Source organism: Corvus moneduloides, chromosome 3 (assembly GCF_009650955.1).
Source record: "Corvus moneduloides isolate bCorMon1 chromosome 3, bCorMon1.pri, whole genome shotgun sequence".
In the NCBI taxonomy this organism is placed as follows: domain Eukaryota; kingdom Metazoa; phylum Chordata; class Aves; order Passeriformes; family Corvidae; genus Corvus; species Corvus moneduloides.
This window is the reverse complement of record NC_045478.1, coordinates 11,446,832-11,469,610: the sequence shown is the minus strand read 5'-3', so window position 1 is coordinate 11,469,610 and position 22,779 is coordinate 11,446,832. Positions and strand designations below refer to the sequence as shown.

At 40.2% G+C, this 22,779-nt stretch overlaps 1 protein-coding gene across 2 annotated transcripts in view; it reads left to right on the top strand.

Annotated features, from left to right (window-relative positions):
* The window catches only part of VSNL1 (visinin like 1), an 86,936-nt gene extending 64,878 nt beyond the window's left edge, over window positions 1-22,058 (top strand). For both annotated transcript variants that reach the window (XM_032104117.1, XM_032104118.1), the window contains exons 3-4: window positions 19,909-20,124; window positions 21,017-22,058. In XM_032104117.1, the coding sequence (XP_031960008.1) occupies window positions 19,909-20,124; window positions 21,017-21,214 (414 nt within the window). In that variant the 3' untranslated portion in view covers window positions 21,215-22,058. The remainder of the gene's footprint in view (window positions 1-19,908; window positions 20,125-21,016) is intronic.
* Window positions 22,059-22,779: the final 721 nt, after the last annotated feature.

Below are 22,779 nucleotides of genomic sequence, written 5' to 3'. Positions count from 1 at the left end.
ATAAAGTACTTGATATTAACCAATTAAGATTATGAAGCCTATGGAAGCAATCAAATACTTTTTTCTCTCCCATTATATTAATAATTTAAAACAAGATAAAATGTATTACATTATTTTTGTCTTATCATTATAATTTTAAATTTATTGCTCAAACTATAGTAGGTTATGATTAGTAGCCTTACAAACAGATGGTGAGAAACCTCCACATCTATTATAAGTTTGTAATTCAAGGCTTCAGGTATGCCCTGCAGACTATTTTCATGGCTTTTTAGTTGTGATATATCCTGCAACTCTCCAGTGATGTGATACAGTGATTATGTTCATTGCTTCCAGTCACGAAGCAACAGATGAAGTCCAGTGACTTCTCTCCCCAGTATTCTCCATTGGTGATATCTCGAGCAGCATCACTCGGTTCACTCCCTGATGAACCGTATAGCTTGTCTTAGAAAAAAACTGCTTATAAAAGCAGTAGAATGAGGGCTTAAATAGAAATAGTATTGGCAGGTAATAGCAATAATCACTAGAAACCATGAGCTTGCTAAATGACTTTTGTTGCATGACACCTGAGTTTAATAGGTGCTTTACTACAACACATCAGTTTTTATTAGCAGAGAATAATCCTTTTGCCTTGAATTGACAGACCAACTCTGTCAGTCTCCATGTAAATTCAAGTGGTTGAAAGATTGTGATGAAGGGGACTGGACTCTTTACTGCATCACTTGTCCATTACTGTCACATCACAAGTGTACTTCCCTCTTTGTAAAACTACCCGAATGATCTTTTCTCAGGTTAGATCACTGAAATAATCTTCTTTGTTTCTAATCTGGGATGATAAACTTTAAATGAGGTTTGGGGTGGTAGGGCTTACCATTTGCCTGCTTTTACCAGGTACTGGTGATTGTATTGGAATTAAAAGTCTCTAGAGTTAAGATGTTAATGCCATAAATGATTGATTTATTGTCACTCTTTGGAAATGAGTTTGTCATGCAAGGGAGCTGAAATCTCTCCATTGTAGAGTGAAGGGGACAGGTTCTCAGTTAAAAAAAATATAAACCCAAAACAAAACAAAAAAACCCAAAATAACAACCACAAAAAAGAACAAACAAACAAAAAACCCCAAAACAAAACAAAAAACCCAACCTAAAATGAAGCCTACAAATGAGGGAGGAATAATGCCAAGTCTTGGTGCAGGCGGCAGAACAGCTCTCCGAGGGGAATGACAGCTGCAGAGGTCCCAGCTGCTCCCTGTGGGAAGGTTTTCCTCCTTCCCCGTTCCCTCAGCATTCCTCTGGTTGGCTGTGCAGGACTGATTTTAATAGTCCTGTTAACATCTAAAATGCCATGTTGCTGTTTCACATCAGGTTGGAGTGAGGACTTTTGAGGAAGATAAGTTGTTTTCAGAAAAAACTCCTCAACATGGAGGAGCTCTTGACTACACAGCCTCCCTCTGCTCAGGGACTGGGTGCTCTGGGGACAAGGTTTGCAGAATGAGCTGTATAATCTAGGTCCATATCAGCAGCACAAGTCAGAACGGGGCTGCCAGTTGTAGCACCTTTCAAAATGAAGCACTTTTAAAATGCAAAATGCAAGAAATTTATATACAGGAGACGCTAGATTAAAGTATACTTGAAGTAGTTCCACTTAATGCTGAAAAAGCCTTTGGGATATAATCCCATTTCATCCAACCTGTTTGCAAATTAATTATGCTAAGCAGGCTTTTTAATTACATTGCTTGAAGGAAGAGCAGCAGAACATGTAAATTCCATAAGAGAGAAAGCAAAAAGGTTTCCACTGCCAATTAAGGACCTAAATTCGACAAAGGCAGCTGTAGCATGATGGGGCAGAGTGTGATTATTTTAAATGAAGTCTGGAGAAACTCCCGCATTCCTCATTTTTGTTTTTGTCAATGTCCTGCAGTGTTCAGTTGTTTCACACCGGGCACAACATTTTTCCAAAGTTTTAAGACTTTCCATTATGCAGCTTTTGACAGTGATACAACAGCCTGTATCAAGTTAAAGCACTTGGCTCCTGCTTAGGGTGCAACCCAGGATAATGTCTGATTTACAGCACAGTGGAGGTCTGCACGGTGTGCCCAAGTGTTTCTTGTGAGAAAGCCAACCAAGAAATGCCAGGTACCCCATGTGTGGCATCCACCACCACCATCTAGTGGTTACCTTCCAGCCTGATGGATAGCTGTTTGGAGAGTACTATGAAGAGTTAGCCTGGAAAGTGGGGACTCACCTGGGGGGGGTTATTCTACCTCAATACATTTCTGCATCGTTTATTTTTTCACTCAGTGAAAATATTCAATGAAAAAAACCAGTTCTGTTAGGAAGTCTGTCCCTGTGTCACTGCTGGAGAGGCCATGTGAGTGATCAGTATAGAATGTACAATGTGATACGAAAGAGCACTGTTTTTTATAAGATATTGCTGAATGCAAATACTTGCAAATGTGACTCTTGAATGTCATGTACACAGTTCCAAAAGCAAGTGGAGGAGTTTTAAAAAGAAAACACTTTAAAAAAATCCAAACAAAACCCATGACTCCCTTTTTGGCATGTTTCTTATTCTGAGCAGTTTAAACAGCACTGGTAACTGTGAAGAAGAAGCATATACACGCATCATTTTTAGCTCTCTACTATTCTTTTTCAACACATATTTGATGTGTCATTTTCACAAGCAACCTTCAGACAATCTGACTATTACTTGTGAAAGTACTGTGCTTTATATAATAGCATCAAGAGCACACTGGTCAAGACAGAGCCCAAAATATCCATTCAAAATATCCATAAAATGCTTGAAGAGTCCCTCCAGGTTACAAAAGATTGTGGTCAACTTATTTAACTTTGTCATGTTGGAGTCTAAACTAGGTATACCTTGGGCATCTCCAGCAACCACCACCTGAGAGGAGAGTTCATCCTACCTATTCCAAACATCCTCCTAGTTTAAGAAGAATAATCTCCTGTTGGAGGTGACTGCTTCTCTTCAGTCACTGTTGAGAGAAGCTTGATAGCTAGCTGAGGTGGGACACCTGGGTTTGGGACAGATAAAGTGAGATAAAGTTTGTCCAAAAAACAAAGGCATTAGTGAAAAAGAGAAAAAAATCACAATTTGCTCTTACGAATCAAAGTTGAATTTTTAAACCTGGTCTTTACTAAAAAACCCCACAAAACTAAATAATATTATTTTTTTAGTTAAACATAGAAATCATAGCTTTCTGTTTTGATATGCAATTGGGCGGATTTGTCTTGCAAGCTGTAAAATAATCTCTTCTCTCATTTCCTGAGGTGAATGTTATGTATTTCACATGGGCTTTGGAAATTCAGACCTTTCTCTTACTGTAAAGAAAAGGCTTTGAAAAGGCAGCAATAAAGACTTCTGTTTACTCATCATTTATGGCTGGACCCTTTATTCCAATCATGTGAATTTCAACTTCAACCTCTCCCCACACTATGCTTCTTGACTGGCAAGTTGCTGTGACTCTGACAGGGACCCTGGGCTGAGGGATGGGTCAGTGATATGTGGCCAGGCTGTTTCTGCAGCCCCTGGTGTCCTCTGTAACCCCTTTGAGAGACAGAGTGGGACCAACAGTGCACATCCTAAATTCTTACTGGACCGAGATGTGAAAACTAGTTCCATGTGGGTCCATACTAAGGTCATCTTCTGCACTGTTATCCTCTAGGTTTGTTCAGAGCACCTTCTTCCTTCTCAGTCTCTTTTTTGTGGCCATGGTTTGCTCTCTTCTCTCGTTCCCTGGCTCCATGTGTCTGCCCTCGCATCTGCTGGTCCTGGCTTTGTGCTGCTCTTGTTGGAAGGAGCAGGAAGCAGGCCTGGGCCAGTGTGGACTGGTGGTGTGCTGGCACTTCAGTGGAACCACCAGCTGGGGAGCTGGGCCTTGGTCTGAGTTCAAGGCAGCAGAGTTACCACAGCTCTCTTTGAACTGTTTTTTGCTCTCTTTATCCTCTGTTCACCCACAAAGATTTATTACCCTTGAGATATATCAGATTGACACAAATAGGAAATGAAGCTTTTTGGTAAGGGGGTAGAGATCCTCTGTCAAAGCCCAGTCAGTCCTTGACCTTCCTGCTTAGACTTTTCACAGCATTGCAGTTCTGTTGATATGTTATATTTTGCAGATACCAGTAGCAATTAAACAAAGACCACCATCTCATTCTACATGGCTGCAAGACAGCTGTCAGATATTAATGACTGGAGTTTGCTATGAGCAGACCTGCATTAAAAGTGGTGACTTACATGTGAAAGACTTTGTATCTCATTTCCTCTAGCTATTCACCCCTAGACTTCTTTGAAATGTAATGCTGTTTCCTGGCTTGCTCTTATTAATCATGTTTACCAGTGTCTGCCTACTTTAGTTGGTGAAATGTCTGGGATCGGTGTTTCATGGTTCTCTTTCTTATATCACACACAGTTTCTGCCCATCCTAATTTTTATTCACTCTGGTTATTCTGGTTATCTAGAAACTGGATAAGAAACCAGGAGATCAAAGTTTTCTATATCTAGGTCACTACCAAACATCCAGTGGTGGTCATTAGAGCATACACTTAGCAGCCGATGTAAATTCTTTCAACCCCTTTCCTTGTGGTCACAAAATAAAATGTGCCTTTATTTGATTGGCACTTTTGGTGATTTCAGAGGGTGTTTGCCTAATTAAGAACAAATCTGTGAGCAAGGCATCTATTCAGGATTTGACCCTGGTTTAGTAAGCTGCTTGGTGACTGCTATTGTTTCTGTAAGATGGGAACCAAATAAAGAATCCAGTGTTGAAAAATTAAGATGCTCCAGGCTGTCAGTACAGTTTAGACCCTGCTTCCATTCTGGGGGGAGATTGCTGGTGTGGGGGTCCTACAGAACGCCTGCAGCTGCTCCATGTTTCCAGAGAACACTGAAGAAATAAAGGTTCTAGGCAGAGATCCAAAGCAGGGATGTTGCCAGAGTTCAGTTGCGTTTCAATCCGCTAGCATACAAATTTTCCAGACAGACTGGTTCAGCAATTCAGATGGTCCCACCCCAGCTCCCGGACAAAGCGAGTGAGACACATGACACATACACGTGTAAGAGGCAGCTCTCTGTGCTGCATAGCTACTGCCAGACGCCAAACGCCGTGAAGGAACAGAGAAATGCTTTGAATTTTGTCATGCATGCTTTTGGAGGGAGAGTGATGTTATTAGCAGCGAGGTTGTCTCCTGAAATGGAAATACATAATTCAGTTTGTGGTTCAGTTAGTTCTATCAAAACTTTGTCTTTATTTCTGCTGTCAAAATATATTTAGAAAAAAACCTTCAAGATGAACACAGGAAAGATTAAATTGCTTTTATCGTTTCAAGTTAAACTGAAAAGAGATGATAGTGGAAGGGGCTTTTGAAGGTACAGCCGTGCTGTAGCCTCCTTGCATCCGCTCGCCAGGCAGGGGAGGACATGCCCACAGAATTTTGATGCAAGCTAAGGAACATGGGGGAACCTTCCTTCCTGTGTTGTAACTGTTTCCAGTGAAAATGGTCACTATTTGCAGGGCCCCAGAGCTCTGCCAATTCCCTGAAGCTTCTTGGGATGCTGCCTAGCTTTTAGCAGCCCAGAAGTGTTGAGCAGCATCAGATGCTGAGATGGTATGAAACTGGCCCCCCACTGTGAGAGCTCCTGGAAGGTCCTTCACACTTGATACTCTTCCTCACCTTCGGACAATATTTAAGTAAAGCTGAAAATCTGGCATTAAACAGTGCGATAGAAAGCAACGAGTGGCACAGTATTCAAATGTAAATGACTAAGTAAGTGGCTGGGACTTGTTCAGAAACATAACACAGACATAAAAGCCTCTTAGCTCATCAGTTGGCCTTGGTGTTTGTTTCTAATGCCTAAAACCAAAAACCAACCTTTCCATGGAGAATTTGGAAGAAGATCCAAAGTATTTGGAAACCAAGATCTCACCTGCTTGACATGGAAACTGTAATTCCTGGGCTATTCAGAGCAGCCAGAAATTTGCCTGCCCTCTCAGTATTGTGCTATTTACTTTCATGGCTTGAGAGCTGTAGATGATTCAGATGTGATAATTCTTTCCAATATCCAAATTCAAAAAAATGCTGTTTCTTGTAGCTGTGTTTGGACTTCTCAGTAGTCTTCCTGGGGAGAGTTACGTGCTTCCACACCACTCAGTGTGAATAACAGGTGGCTCCTCCCAATGTCTGTCTGTTGTGTAACTGATGTCTGTATGTTGCATAACTGATTTGCACTGAAACAATGAGCTTTGCACCTTCTGGCATCAGTGCTGGGCATATTGTTCATGTGCTGTTTGATAGCAGCACATGGGCAGCCACCCTGGTGTTCCTGGTATGTGTTACACAGGCTGTGCTTCGCTGGAGACTCAGTCTGCAAATGCAGGATGATCCTTTATCTGGGAATTTGAGTTTTCCTAAACCCTATGTAAAACTAATTCCATGCTGTTTTCACCTGATAGCCCCAAGCAGATGGACCCAAAAAGTAATAAGGTGATAGGTCAGGTATAAAAGCTGGTAGATGGCTTATTTATGTGTGATCTCACAAGCTCGTTTGTTTTGTTGCTTGGCTTTGCAGGTTCTCTGGTGTCCACCCATGTGTGCAGGCTGTGGGATTAGATTGATGCCAGCAAAGCACTTTGGGATCACTCAGAGTTCTGTAGGTGTGAAAACAGCTCTTTTTTAAATTGAAAACCTGTTATTAAGTACACATCTTACAAATTGGTATAGCTGGCTGCATCTGCAGATTGTTGTCTCTCCTGAGACAATGGGAATGTTGATATCTGTCAGGGGAAAAGCACAAACGGGTTTGCTGTGACTAGAAAATGTACATTGCCCTCTTGTGAAAACACAACTCTGCTGCAGCAAGAGAAACAGCCAAGGATACATTTCAGTTGAAAAGTCAACGCATTCTTCCACTCCATAATTATAGCTCATGTTAGTTGTTGCTTTAGACTGACATCTCAGTGTTCTCACAGGACAACACAACCAGATCTTTCCTATTTATGCACACAGGGTAGGAAAAAACCAGCTTTTTTCCCCCTTGGCTCGGCAGTAGTCCTGGATTTTAGTCACTTCATGAGCATGCTGAATTGTGCTGTCATTGCATTGCTGTGACAGCTTCACTTGTATTTCAGCTTCATGACAGGTCTCAAACACATGATGCTGTGGCCTCAAATTGGCATGCCAATCGAGCTTCAGCACCACACTATCCCTTTCTCTGCCTGTAATTTTAGATCAGCACTTGGAGTAGGTAGTTGTAAATTGCAGATATTTATGCATGTTACTGGACATGCAACAGGACTGTCTTGTTTATTGGTAAATCTGGAAGGGCTATAGGTACATCATCAGTTTAAGACAGAATGAGGAAACAGCACTTTATATTTCAGTTGAGAATTAAAATCTTACACTTCACTGAGATATTAATCTATTCAGCCCAAGAAATCACAAAGTTCTCACCTGGAATGGGATTTGGGTCATGCCTGCTGTTGGGCTTTATTACCCACCTTGGGATTTATCACCCCACTAAATTGCAGCATCTCTCTCCACTGAGCAATGAGCATTGAATTAGTGTTTGTTGGGCTAAATGGGACAAACCATTTAAACACATCAACTCACAAAAATATTTTTTTGGCAAACAGTGCTACCAGAAGAAAAGATGGTATATTCCCAGATGAGGGTAGGTCCTGTGGCACCAGTTGGATATAAGGACTTTTCCACAGCTGAGAGGGTGTCATAAATGTAGTGAATACGAGAAGCCAGATATAACATTTTTTAGGGTAGGGCTGGAAAAAGTATTGATGCTGACAGCAGGTAGAAGTGATTAAATTTGAGACCTTCTCTCTCTGCCAGCGGTTGAATTTAGACAATTTTCTTCATGAATAATCCAGACAGCTGTGAAAAATCTACCTTTTTCAGTGCTTGCTTTGAGTGTACGCTCACTGTTTCCCAAATGATGAGAGCCAAAACCTTGACACAAGGAGTCTCCAGCTGGCAGACTTCTGTGAAAATATCATTCAGCTCTGGGAGCTTCCAAAGAGTTGGCAGTCTGCTCATATTCTAAGAGGAGAGACTAAGCTAGTGGAGGTGCAGGCTCTTGCCAACACCTTGTAAGAAAAGAAGAGCAGAGTTACCTCAGAAAGCACTCCCTGATTGACATTCATAAATTTCAGAGAATTCTCTCTCCAGTGTACTTGAACAACCCAAAATACTGCTCCTAACTGCTAATGGTGTCTTCTTGGGTGAGTGCTTAAAATGTTGAATTTGAGAGCTCTGGAGCTGTGGTTTAGGATTTTGCCTTCTTTCTCATGCACTGTCTCTTCCCAGGGTCATAGCAGATGATGCTGCTCAATCTGCCCTGACAGCTGGACTAGGTATCCGCTGAGCTCCATCCCAGGTGCAGCAGGAAGTGCCAGTGTTGTGATTTCTAGTTGGACCCTAGACCCCAGCCTGGCAGATAAGCTTGTCTGTATTTTGACAGCACTAAAAAAGATTGGCACCCACCAGCTTGGTAGGCTATTGTTTTTCTCTAGGCATGTCCTGTCCATATTTAAAGTTTCTTCTCTCCTATTGTTTAACATGGACTGGACACAATTCTCCTGTGTTTCTTGTTCAGTCAGTATTGGTTACTTCCTCAGAGACTGGCTGGTTTGTAGAAGGTCATTTCCTGGGCATATGTCACCCTCAGGTGTTTGAATGTCACTGAAGAAAGATAAAAAGAATTTTGGGATTTCTTTATGAGGCAATCTGCTTGTAACTTTAGTTATGAAGATGTTGCCACCTCTCCATAAAGATCTCATGCTATAAGAAGGGGGAGCTTGCCCTATTTTTATAAGAACATGATCTTATAAAAGTTATAAAAGTTATAAAAGGAGTTGAAGTGCCAGCCCTGTCATATATTTTTAAAGATGTCACAGGGTGTCTCTGTGAAACTCATTGCAATCTAGAGACAGCTGCCATAAGAGAGTGGTTGTTCATTGAATGCCTCTTGCAAATGGATTATTAAATGTTTAGAGTCTTTGACCTCTAAAATCCTTTGATCATCAAGAAAACTCTAAGATAGGAGTGTGTTGAGAAAGGAATGCAATAGAGGAGGAAATTCAGAAAAGTCCCTATGCTGGAGAAGAGGCCTACCTGTTACCTCTGTGGTAACAGCAGACAATTGAGAGAATGCTTTCTTGTTTAATTCTCATCTTCTTGTGACTTTGGTTTTGATATTTTTCATTTGTTTGAGAATTTAACACCTTACTAGAATTAGCCCATTATATTTTATCCTTAATTACATCTGGTGCGAAATGTGAGTCTATCAAGTAAATACAAAATCTGTGTTGTTACTGTGCCTCTAGAAACAACTTGTCTCTAGAGAGCATTATATGCAATCAACTCACGGAGGAGATATGAAAGAACTTGTGGATGCTGGGAACTGGCCTGTATCCCCCAGCTGTAAACTTTAAAAGGACGCTTTGGGAACTGGCTTCACCAAGAACAGTGTTCCTGGGAGGCTCCCTCTTGGCAAGCACAAACTAGAATCCTTTTGGAAAGCAGTTGGTAGTGTAATAGGTTGGCCACAGTTACACAGTTTATTGTTCAACTATTAATGTCTATACACCATTTTAATCATCTTTGTTGACTCTGGGGTACAAGAATATTAAGAATGATACAGGGTACTGCTCTCACAAGATAAGAGAATGAACTTCTCTGAAGGCACACGTGACTAATCAAACCTCCTTTGAGTTCTCACCTCACTACTGTACTGTTTTTGCCATTATTATTTTTATTGTATTCTTGTGTGCTTGCTAAGGACTGATTAGCTGTTGTTGTGTATTCATGAAACCCTGCAATCTGATTTATTTAACACGTTTACCAGAACACTTGGTGGTGGGGGGGGGGGGAACTCAGATCTATTACTCATATTCGTTAATTAGCATGAAAAAGTAAAAGTTGCTCCCCAGTGTGAGATAGTTACTATAATTACAGTGCTGGGCAGTTCAAATTGCATCACTCTACATTTTTGAGCATGTTTTTGAGGTAATGTTTGTTAATGGGAAACGTTGATTATGATACATCCCTCTAGTTACGCTTTGCCATACCTATGAATAGATCTTGTATTTTGCTACTTGCAATTTTATTTAGTTGGACTTCTAAGATTTTAGAGAATTTTTTTTTTTTTTTGTAGCTGATGGGAAAATGTTATATAGATCTGATGTTGAAATGAAATTTCATTCACCACTCCAGTGAAGATGTCAGTTTTACATGTGTCAGGCTCAGAATTTTATGCACAACTGAAGTGGTGTGGGGGTCTTCAGCTGGTCTGGTGCACAGAGGGAAACTTAATCCAAAGGAAAACATGTAGCTACACTAAGCTTCTGTGATAAATAAAGCAGCAAAGAATCAACATCAGGGAAGTGTACTGCTTAAGTGCTTTTTGTTGTGTCTCCTTTCAGATGACTCCTAATTGTGTTATTGAAACTTCAATCACTGTAACGATGTCAAATAGTGCATGCCATGAGATATCCTGGTGTTGGAAGAATGGGCATGGATAGTGGCTTTCTTTTAAGCATGCATATTGATGCTTTTTTTGTGAGCATAGTTTTTCTCACTTTTTAGAAAAAGATAATTTTTAATTGAAGGTAACTCATTCTCTAAAGATTTTAGAATTTATCTTTTACTATCCCTTTTTATGGTCTTACTGCATTCTAGTGTTAAGTTTCTTGCAGACTAAGTATATGAATAATTACAAGATTTTGAAGGAACCAAGAGGCAGGTAAGCCCATAACTGGTTGACTTTTCTGTAACAGAAAAGGTTACTCTACTCATAGTTTTTTTCCATCAGTGGTAGTTTAATCATGGGAAAAAGGAGCTGAAATTCAAAGTTACCATGCACTGAAGGATTTAAGGTTACATCAGTAGGCAAATGCAGGAGAGGAGGCAATCTTGCCTCTCACTTGCAGTGCTTTAAGCCAAAAGGCAGCATGTTCCAGTTTATAGTAATAGGTTTATGGATTTCCCTAAAATGAGCCCTTGTGATCATGTCTGATAACTGGAAGAGGGGCTAAACCCATAGAAAACCTACTGGAAGGAGATAATACAAAGTTACCCTTCCAAGGAAACAGAATATGTGGGTAATTTTCCCTCTCCAAAGATCCAGTTAATGGAATATCACAAAAATCTGCATCCCCCAAGAGGTGATTGGAGTTGATTGGGATAAAATCTGGGAGGAACTCGATTCTGTGTGATGATACTGTCTTTATTATCTGGCCTTTTCCCTAAAAAGGAGACACCTTTGGGAACCATCTAGTACTGAGTATCACTAGTATCAATACCCACTTTTGTCTCCACTGGCTGACCACAGCCAGTACCAGCCCAGCAACAGCATGTGCATGGAGATGGCATCTCTGTGTGAAAGCAGTTGTCCATATGGCCCAAAGGGAGGTTCTCTACATCTCTTTCTACAAGAGAGAAAAGAACACAACTGATAGAAAAAATAAATTGTATATGATGAGGATTTTCCCTTCTTGCACCATTTTAGACAAGGAACAAGAGAGTGATGCTCCTTTTTATTATTTCAGACATCCTTTGAAGGTCTTTGTTCAAGACCTCTTCCCATTAGGGGATCTGCTCTGTGAGTCTGAAGCCAAGGAGGCAGTGTACCTGGGAGCTGCAATTGTTTGAATCCCTGTGATTTGTTGTAGACCTGCCTGTACAGCTTCTTAATTCCCAGAAGGTGACCCAATGGGTTGCACCATTCCTGTCTTCTTTCCCACCCTTGTGAAAATCCTTTCTAGTCACAAATAAAAGTCTTCCAGCCTCCTTGCTCTGTCTTTTCCTCTTTCTTACATGTTGAGGTTTAGGTGTTGTCCAAATGCTGCTCAACCAAGATTCCCAGATACTGTGACTATCAATAACAGCAATAATAGTAGTTATCCATGGGGAACTGCAAATGTGCACAATGCTTCACGTAAATAAAAGTGGGTTTTTTGGACATCAGTGAGTTCAACAGTATTGTCTCATTTCTAAATAAGAACTCATTTAGTCCACCCCCTTGAGGAATGTTTCTCTATAGGTATACAGATATAGATTCTCTAGGTATATATAGATATATATATCTATAGATGCATGATTCTTTGCACCAGAAGGCTGGTATTTCAAGGTTTTTGTATCCTGTTGGGCTTGTAAGTCTTGGCACTGACCTTTGAAAGGGTTTATGTTATTAGAGAAGGATAGATATGGAAGAAAATACATTATCTTGGAAAGCTGTCTTCTTAAAACTGTACTGTGGTAAAAGAGTCTTTTTTTGTTATAAGTATCAATAAGAACAGAATTGGAAGAGTTACAGAGGGATGAATCTCATAGGTAAGGCTGTACAGAATTTTCAGAAGGATGCCTGCAAACCTGTCTGCTCTCAGCTTCATTGCAGAGGAAAAGCTTTGAGACAGACCTTGGAGCAATTTAAAATGCAGGCCTGATTTTAAATGATTCAAAACCTCATTTCAGTACAGCTCCTCTGTGAGCTGCTGGATTGCTTTCAAACTCAGCACTGAAAATAAAAGTCAATAGGATATACCTAGGGACAGCAGGGAAAAAATGACCACACCAAGATGTTGCCCACCTGCCTCTTCTCTATTATATCAACTACTGCCACTATTGCTGCCATCCTTCCCAACTCTCCCCTTTGACTTCGGGGTCCGTTCCATTCCCTTACCTCTCCTCCCTTTTGGGAAGTATCAGTTCTCTGAAAGGCCCAGCTACAGCCATTTTCCTTCTCTTTCTGCATTTTCCTTTCTGAAGTACCGGGCTATAACAACTCCATATGTAGATGAATTTTAGGAGTACACATTACATAAGTATATGAGACAATCAGATATTTCAGGCACAAGTATTTTTTCTGCAGTTCCATCTGTATATTCATGAGATGGTTGTCTCAGACTTTAGTGACTCGTGTTTCAAATCCCTTTTTGGCTGGAAATGGCACTTACTGATGCTTCTGTAGTCCTGTTCTTTTGGGAAATTTGCACTAAGGGCTTCACAACACAGCAGGCATAGCATTCAAGTTAATACTCTGAACCTTGGGAACTAAAACTCAATGGGAAAATAAAGTCTCTTTCAGAAATGAGAAGAAGTCAGATGATCTTTACTAGAGCAAGAAAAAAAAGGAGGGGAAAAAAACCAAGGAAACATCCCAGTGTATTCTGCATTTGGTATGTTCCCAGATTCCTAGAGAGATAACACAGTGTCAAGGAAAAGGAAGCTGTAATTAGGCTGGGACATAGCCACAATACAGCAGGATCCTGATAGCCCTGTGCTGTCGCTGACCTTGGGGTAGTGGAAGACTGTGCCAAACTGAAAATAAATAAAGTGTTCCAGTGCTGCTGCTCAGTTAAGGAAGATCAAAGAGAAATAACATTTAATCAGTGATAGTTGTGGCGTTAAGCACTAGCAATACTAATTGTTTTGACATGAACTCTCCCTGATTTTTTTTTTTATTATTGTTAGCACTGTGTAATAGCTGAGCTGCTAGTGTATTGACCTATAGCACTACCACAGCTCAATTAAGTTCCTTATTGTCCAAATCTAATCAGAGAAAAGCTGGGATTGAAAATCGATTCATTTCCTGCTAGTTAATGACTAATTCCCCACAAATGTGAATATAAAGATTAACTTTTCAAGTTGAATGTTTTTTTAGAGGTAGACTCTGCCAGATGGGTGTTTGTGAAGAAGAAGCATGGATTCTATTTTCCTATCCATCTTCCTCCAATCTCTTGGTTTATTCTTGATTTTTAGTCTCCATTTATCTTAGTCTGTGGTTGTGCTTGTTCTCTGGTCTCTTAATTCATGCCTCATGCAATTGCCAGGAACTGGTATTGATAATTCATGGTCAGCTCCTAAATTCTCAAATATTACTTCTCCATGTTCTTCAAATTAGCATTTCTATGGTGTTTAGAAACACCTGCAGGACAGAGCAGTTTAGTCATTAACCATAATGTAAGGGCTAGTTGCAGTGTTTGGAGGTCTGGGTGAGACACAAACTCTTTGCTGATCCCACTTCAGCCTGTACAAGTTGTGAATTTTACAGGTGAACAGAAGAATTTACATTTCTTGCCTCATCTAAATACTTTTTCTTTATGTAAAGAACTAAGCTGTTTATAAGCCTCCCCATGTGTCTCTGCATGCACACGTGTTCACAGCATTAAAGCTGCTGAGCAGAGACATGAGCAAACATCCATGAGGTTTGGCAGCTCTCCCCAGTTCTTGCCAGCTCTGTGACTTCCACTGCTGCAGCATCTGAAATTATCACAAAGCTTCTGTATTTATCCTCCCAGTGCACCTCTGAGGTGGGGACAGCTCACAGATTTACACATTGAGACCCAAGTCCTGGATCCAAAGAGACATTTAGACTGGTCTTTGGTAGTTCACAAGGTTATCTTCTCCACAGACTCAGCCCCGTGGCTCAGCTGCTGCTAGACCTACAGACCCACATCTGTGGATGGTGCCCACTCCTTGGGACCCTCTGGCAGGCTGAAGCCAGGCGGCTGGAGGCAGTTTCCTATGTGGGCTATTTCTACCTTACACTGCAGATGTGCTGGAGAGTGCAGCAGTCAGATCTCTTCCAGAACAAGGACAGATGCGTGGCTGTGTGTTTTTGTGCTGCCCTGGTTATGTCCTTGTTACATTAGTTTTCATTTTTTAACAAAGAGGTGGTGGCAGGGACAGGCTACAGCCCTGCAGGTCACCCTGGTACCAGAGTGGCACAGCCTTCCTGACAGGTCCTGACAGTCACAGCCTGGACACCTCTTCTCCTTCTCATGCCATAACATATGAAGTACAAGAGTACAATGCATTGTAGTAACTTTCAATTATTTTATTTCTAAAGGAGACAACTAAAGAGTAATCTTTTTTCTTATCCCATCAACTTCTGTGTTTGTGCTGCTGGCAGGAACCCAGAACTTCATCTTCTTGGAAAATCAAGGAGCAACTTGCTCCCCATCATCACAGGCATCCTCCCCAGTGACCTTGGTTCTGAGGAGCTGTAAGACCAGGCTAGACTAGCAGCTATCAGCATCTGGGTTCAACTTTAAGAGTTTGCTGTTAAAAAATACCTGTCTGAGCTTCCAAAAGCAGCCAAACATTCTTATTCTCAAAGTGCTCATGTTCTCCATTGACAAACTTAACCTGGATGCCTAGCAGACTTATAAAATAAAACCCTAATAAAGCAGGTAAGAAGGGTAAGTAAATCCTTCCTAAAGCCTAACAGCATCAATTGTTTAATGCTTGGCTTGTTTTTATTTGCTGCCCCTTGACAACGCTTGTGCTGCTTCTTGCACTGGCTGTGCCCCCTCATTCCCTTCTCTCCTTCAGGAGCTGGTAGTGCTGAGCCCCAAAGGGGGCATCTCCTCTGACAGGGGAATCAGCAGCTGCTTCTTCCCTCTTCTCCAAGCCTGAGATTAAGAAGCCCTGTGCCATCTTCTGCTTTCCCACTTCGTGTTCTGTGCTCCAGCTCCCATCCCAGCTCTGGAAGCTGTGACCTTACATCAGTGACCAAGTTGTCACCTGGGCATGTGTAGGCAGTGTGCCCTGCTTTCTGTACACTAGTGTAATTCTGCTTTTCTCTATTTTATAGCAGAATTTCTGTTTTAATAGAAATGCATCTCAATATCCCATGATAAAATATCATATGGAAAACAAAGCACCACTCAGGCCAGTCTATAGGTTCACTCCACCCCATCCTATGGGGCTGGATGGAGAGATCTTTTGTTTCCCAACCCCTCCCAATCACTGGGGAATTTTGGGGAAGTTGATTTTGCATTTTTTTCTTTATGTTTTAGCCATATGGTAAAGTTTTAGCCATATGCTTTAGCATATGCTTTATGCTTTTGCAATAATTCCCTCCCAAAGATGATCTGAATTAATTGATCACTGAGTTGCCTGTGAACAGCGTCACTTCAAAGAGGCTAAAGCAGCTGCAGCCAAGTAGATAAATATTTCCAGGTATTTGACCAGTTTCTCCGAGGATTATGTACAATTTGTAGGTGTTATTCGCTAGATATTCTGATTCCAGGATTGCTTGAATGATAATCCTCTCATACAAAATTTAGAAGCAGATTAAGGGAATTTTTTTAATCTTCCTTTTTCATTTCCTAATTGGCAGCTGACTGCAGAGATAACATTTTGTCCACACCCCAGCATATTGATCTAACTGGTTAGAAAATACACAGACCAAGCAAGAGATGAATCCTAGAATGGTTTGGGTTGAAAGGGACCTTAAAGATCATCTAGTTCCAACCTCCTGGATTGGGCAGGTATGCCTTTCTCTAGACCAGAGAGACCTTTCACTAGATGAGACTAGAGAAGCAGAAACAAAGGAATGAACAGTGTTGGGTCACCCATGGAACTGGCTGGTATATTTTGTCTTGATTTTTAGATGAAAAGGGTAAATCAGGAGACAATGCTGGTGCATAGAGTGTCCTTTTCAGTGGTAGGTTGTTGCTTTCATATGTAGGTTGATCACCTGGTCAAGGGTTTGCAGAGAACACTGAAGGCTGAAGGCGTACCTGAAAATCCCAGTTGTGTTTCTTTACTTTTTTCTGAAATATTCACTGAGCTCATGCCAGAGGCAGACTAAACCACCCTCCTCATATTCCCTCTGACAAAAAGTGGGTGTTTGTCTTCCAGAGATCCCTGTCTCCCATTGCCACTTTGTTACACCACTTGGCTTAGACTACTCTGAAAGTAGTTAAAGCCTGTGCCTTTATACTTGGCTAAGGCCTCACTGTATTTCAATAGTCAAAAAATGTTTTACCAGAGCTGGCTTCTTTTGCTCTGTAATTGTTTTAGTTTTCTTTTACTTCATGTCTTATTTATTAATAGTTTCAAAACAGGCCAATGGAAATCTTCAAGTAGGTTCTTAAACAAGTTTTGACAATGTTTTTGAGTTGTTCTGAGCTAAAAATAATACAAATCAGCAGGTACAGACTGGAAAACAGTGCCTTCAGTCCCTAAATGACCTTTTACTGCTTTTGCTCCCTACAGAAAGACAAATAGAAAAAAAAAATTTAAGAAAAGGTAACAGTTCCGTACGAGGCTGTAAAGGCCAAGGCTTAGCTCTGAGCAGTGCCACTGTCTTCTTCACCTCAGAAGAGAAAAAATCATGGACTTGTCTGTGATAAAAAAATTAGAAGGATATTTTTTTCCCTGCTACATGAGGCTAATGGTGTGACCAGCAAAGAGGTAGTCACAGCTTGCTGATGCTTCTCCAGTGGGAGACCAAAAAATATGTTCCAGAATAACTTAAAAATGGTCTTCATCATCTCCAGCCACTAACCCATCCCAATTCCCCTCTTTGTTTTTGGACTCTTACATGTTTTTGGGTGTCTGACACTTCTTCCCTTTTTGGGTAGGTGTGCTTTTTCATTGTAATTTAGTTCTTTGGTCTCACCAGTATGTTTGCACCATTCACCTGTGTTTTGGCTTTATGGGCAGTGAAAAGAAGAGTCCCAGTTCCCTCCAGCTATTTACCTTTCTTTTACAGAGACTGTAGAGTGACAGTCATAGGAGCAGAGATCAGGCAGCATCCTCAGCAACAGTCAGCTCCAAGCAAAAATACTTGGAAGACCGTAAAATTTTGAAGTGTTTCATTCTGTAACACGTACATCACAGGATAGTCATCAGCACCGATTTAAAAAGCAAAAGATTTGTCCTTTCAGCTTTGAACAGCCAGCAGACTCTCAAGAATAAAAGGTGGGGGACATGGAATTCATGGTGAAATACAGGCCATGAGAGCCATTTCTTAACCTCTCAGCAGTGGATTGGAGAAGTGTACATTGATTTATACATACACATAAAATTAAATATCACCTATGTTAACATTTGCAGCTGGTACACGAGTTGGAGGGGGAGGTAAATCACGGAGAAGAGGAAGCAGTGAGGATTTTTGATAACATGCAAATAACATTCAAGTTTTGGATAACATTCACAATCTTTGTTCTGACCCTGAATGCAGGGCTGTGAGCCCAAGGAGTCTTCCCATGGAGGGAGCTCTCTTTGCTTTGACAAAAAGTTGAGGCTGTCACTAGAAGAACAATTGAGCAAAGTCTGGTAACTGCAGTCACTGCAATCCTGAGTTGTATCAGAGAACCCAAATATCTTTGTATCTGTTGATGAGCCCAATCATGATCATATTTAAAGACCAAAGAGCAGAAAGTACAGAAGGCTGCAGCAGTATCTCGAGGTATTTACAGCTCCATCAGTTTTGATTATTAAAACAGAAACAGGACTAGGGTTGAGTACAGGCACAGAGGTTACATTTTCAGGAGGAGACAATACCAAATGCTCTTTCAGCTATTGGAGAAGGGGTGTAGAAGCAGTGGGCAGATGCTCACCCTTACAAAGCCAAGTGAGAAAATCACAACTTCAACAGAGATATTAACCTGAATAAATTACCATTGGAGTGGGTGCGGCATCCTGCTCACTTGATGCCTCCACAGCATATTCAAATATCTTCCCAAAAAGGTACTTGGGAAGTGAGACAGGCATATTTGATACCACTTCTGGGATAATACAGCAATTTGTACCCCTTTAGGAGTAATTAACAACGGAAATATTGTGAATGGATGGAGTTGGGCAAAATTTAACCCTGCTCTCTCTTTTGGGGTGAAAAGGAGGATTTTGCAATGACTGTAATGCTACTGAGCCAGAGAAGCAATTCTAGCAGTCCTATTCAGCAACGCAAATGCTATCTACAATGGTGTCTGAAAAGCTGGTATCAAGGAAAACAGAAAGTTGAAAGAACACTTTCAGGTTGGGACCCCTGTGGGCAACACAGCAGTGGCTCCTGACATGACCCACAAAGCCACATAGTGCAAGCAGCTGGCTGAGCTCTCAGTTTTGCATTTTAAAGCCAAGACACAGCTCTGGATGGGGAAATGGAAAATTGTAAAATGCAGCCCCACTTAAGCTGCCACTGAAGACCTTCCTTCAAACTTACATTATAAATGCAGTACTTACTAAGAATTGGAATTTTTAAAAGCACAAAATAAGCTGGCTCTCCCATGAGGAGTAACACATGTTTATATTTTAGGAGCAGGAAAACCTCCATGAAGTTTTGCTGGGAATATAGAAACAAACATTGTTTGTGTATGGTCCCGGCACTGCAATAGGACTTCAGCACTGGTTTAAAACCCCCTTTCTTTAGGGGTGTGTTTTCTTGAGCCTGGCCCACAGAAAGAACAACTACCGGCTCAAATGTCTTAAACCATATACTTCCTGAGGGGAAAATATATCAGCTGAAAACCTACATGTTATGGTCATTTCAAATATTTTGTGAAGCTACAGTCAGTTAGTGTTCACTGCTAATGGATATTAAACATGAAAAGCATTGCACTGTATCGTTTAACTGAGTCTCTCTTCTCATGTACTTGAGTGTTGGTTGGCAGAACAGAACATATGTTCATAAGGGGTTTTTATGTTATGTGTGGCTTTTTTTTTTTTTTTTTAAATAAATGAAGTTATATAACAACAATCCCACACATACACTTGGTTGCAACATGTCAAGGGCTAGTTAAAATTCTCTTAGAATGCACCCTGGCTGCTGTATTTCATAGTCAGAGAACATTACACACAATCTGCCATTTACAACCAACTTAAGATTCACCTAGTTAATTTCGCTTTCAAGCAGCTTTATATATATTTCTGTTATGGCTTGTGGAAACCTGAGAGATTTTTGTAGAAATAAGTTTTTAATAATTATTCCAGTGTAACTGTTAGGGAACCTTACACTGCAGATCCTCAGTTTCCCACAAAGCTCATCAGCCACTCTTCATAAATGTCTCACTTTGGTGTTTTGCAGGCAGGTATACAGCTCTCTCCTTTGCATTTACACAGTTCTATATATTATTTTATTTTGCAGTTCTTTCCATATGGAGATGCTTCTAAGTTTGCCCAGCATGCCTTCCGAACCTTTGATAAAAACGGAGATGGGACTATCGACTTCAGAGAGTTCATTTGTGCCCTGTCCATCACCTCACGAGGCAGTTTTGAGCAAAAGCTGAACTGGGCCTTCAACATGTACGACTTGGATGGTGATGGTAAAATTACAAGAGTGGAAATGCTGGAAATTATAGAGGTGAGATCCATATGACATTCAAAAACATCACAACATTAATAAAATTTGATTCCTTCTTCACACAGAGTTGAGATTTTAGGCTCACCAGAGGCTGTACAGTACATTAAATGCACATTGCACACATTAATCCTGCACTGACAGGTGCCCAAGTGGTACAAGCACACTAACATGTTAATAGATGTAATCTTGGAGAATTGCAAAGAGTACATATGTGCATATAAGCTTTTAAATATCCAGAGATTTTTTTTTTTCCCTGATGAATGGATTAACCATAAGAACAGCCTGGCACAGGATTTACAAAGCCAATCTCAAAGTCATTTGACACCCATGAAATTACTGGACTGTAGCTCAAGTCGCTGAAGCCTTACTGGAGATTAACTTCAGATGATTACAGAAATTTACAGGGATAACAACACACTATTTTAAGTGTGCTCTCACAGATGGGCTTTAAGATGACCACAACATATAAGAGGAAGGATAAAGTTCACCTCCTTCATCATCTGCTGGCAACTTGACACAGTAGTTAACATCAGATTGTGCCCACATGTACACACAGAAACCTATTTAAAGGTGATGACTTCTAAAATTAATTATTCAGAATTTATGTGAAATATTTCAACTAAACAATTGATCGAGAGAGTAAGTCACAAGAGTTTTACAGGAAGACAAAGAAATTCATTCTGGGCTGCAAAATGTAAGCAAAATAAACCTACATCTAAACAAAGTAAAATATATTCCTCGTTGTTTTAAGTCTCTGGACACTGGATTTTGAAAAAAAACCCAAAAAAAACCCAACCAAAAAAATCTTTGCAATCATTTTGTTGTTAGAATATCACATAAAAAAATTAGATTGAATTTCATGCTGAATTTTCCATTTGGTTTCTTTCCAAAGGCCATCTACAAAATGGTGGGCACTGTGATAATGATGAAAATGAACGAGGATGGTCTGACGCCTGAACAGCGGGTAGACAAGATCTTCAGTAAGATGGATAAGAACAAAGACGATCAGATCACACTGGATGAGTTCAAAGAAGCTGCAAAGAGTGATCCGTCCATTGTATTACTCCTGCAGTGTGACATTCAAAAATGAGCTGATGTACGACGCGTCATAGACTGCACAGAAGTTTAATGTTCCATTCAGTTTGCAGCTATTTCCACACACACAAAAATTTGCTTGGACTACCTATAAATGGACTTGCTTCTTGTGTTTGAAACACTTGTGTGCATGAGAATGTCATTTGCTAAAGAATTTTAAAAGTATATATTATAAAAATAAACTGCCACAACGTGATGTGTGCAATGTCATTTCATAACAATCCTCTTCCTCTGAAGCCTGTGCAGCAGGCCTGTGCTGCAGTGAATTATATTATTTATTGTTCATGTTTTACTGATGCTAGCTCTGTGTCTCCTAGACTGAGTAATGTTAGTGACACTGAATTCCCATGGTAATGTTAACTGTTTATTATAAATCATGTCACCATTCTGCTGTAAAGTAGTACTGGACAGACAGAAGTGAAGAGCTCCTCGGCTCCCGAGTCTGATCCACACGTGCTTGTATTGTCAGTGGATATAAATGTACTTCATTTGCATGCCTTTTAGGTTTGCCTTAATTCTTACCTCATTTGCATCCCTTCAATCTGGAAAGAGCTATGTCAGAGGAATGCAGTATATTAAAAAAAAGAAAATCCTGATAAAATTAACCCTTTAATTAAGAATATATATAAATATATATATATATAATGTTTAAAATATTGTTTTATTGCAAGTTTAAAGGTTTTATTGGAAGTGTATTGATCTTTGCCAGAATTTTCAAAAGCTTCCACAGAGGTTGCAATATATATGTCACAAAATAAATTTATAACATTTGACCTTTTCCCCTAATTCTTATTTCATGTCTTCAGCATGGTAATAAAAAAAAAAAAAAGTTAAATCTCTTTAATTATCTTTCACTGTACACTGGGAAATATGTATTTCATTATTGAAGCATGAAGAAAAAAACTACTTTGCACTCACTCACTAGAAGAGTCATATTATACAAAACCAAAAGTTGTAGTTCTTGTATTTAGGGATGGAGCAGCTGTTGATGCTGTAAGATGCTATTGCTAAGATTTACCAGCACACCTACTAGACCCGTGCTGCTTTTTAAGCTGTGCAGGTCAAATACAGCTTATTTTCTTGGCCTAAACCTGGTTTTTAAGTGTATTTCCCTCCTGAAGTAAGAGACTTTCCTCTTACCATATGACACTAAACTACTCTGTGTTTAATATAAACAGACACGTTGTTAAAAATCACTACTGATAAATTAAGCATGAAGTATGATGATAAAGGAGGGATAGTGAGGAGAATCAACTTCCTCCACAATTCTATGTGCCCAAATCAAGTTTCTCTCTATCCTGTGACAAGTTCTACACACCCTTGGGAAAGACTGAAGAACTATCAGACTGCAGAAATTGCAGATAAAACTTTCCTATGCCCCATTTCCCTGACGCTTTAAACAGTTAGTTGCTTGCTGGATTTAAAAAAAAAAAAAAAGCAATCTGAACATCCTACAATTGCATGTTTGATATTTCTTTCTTACCTTATGAAGAAATGAGACCGTACTTTTAATAGCTAAAAATCAAACAATAAAACATGACACAAACCAAATCATTCTCT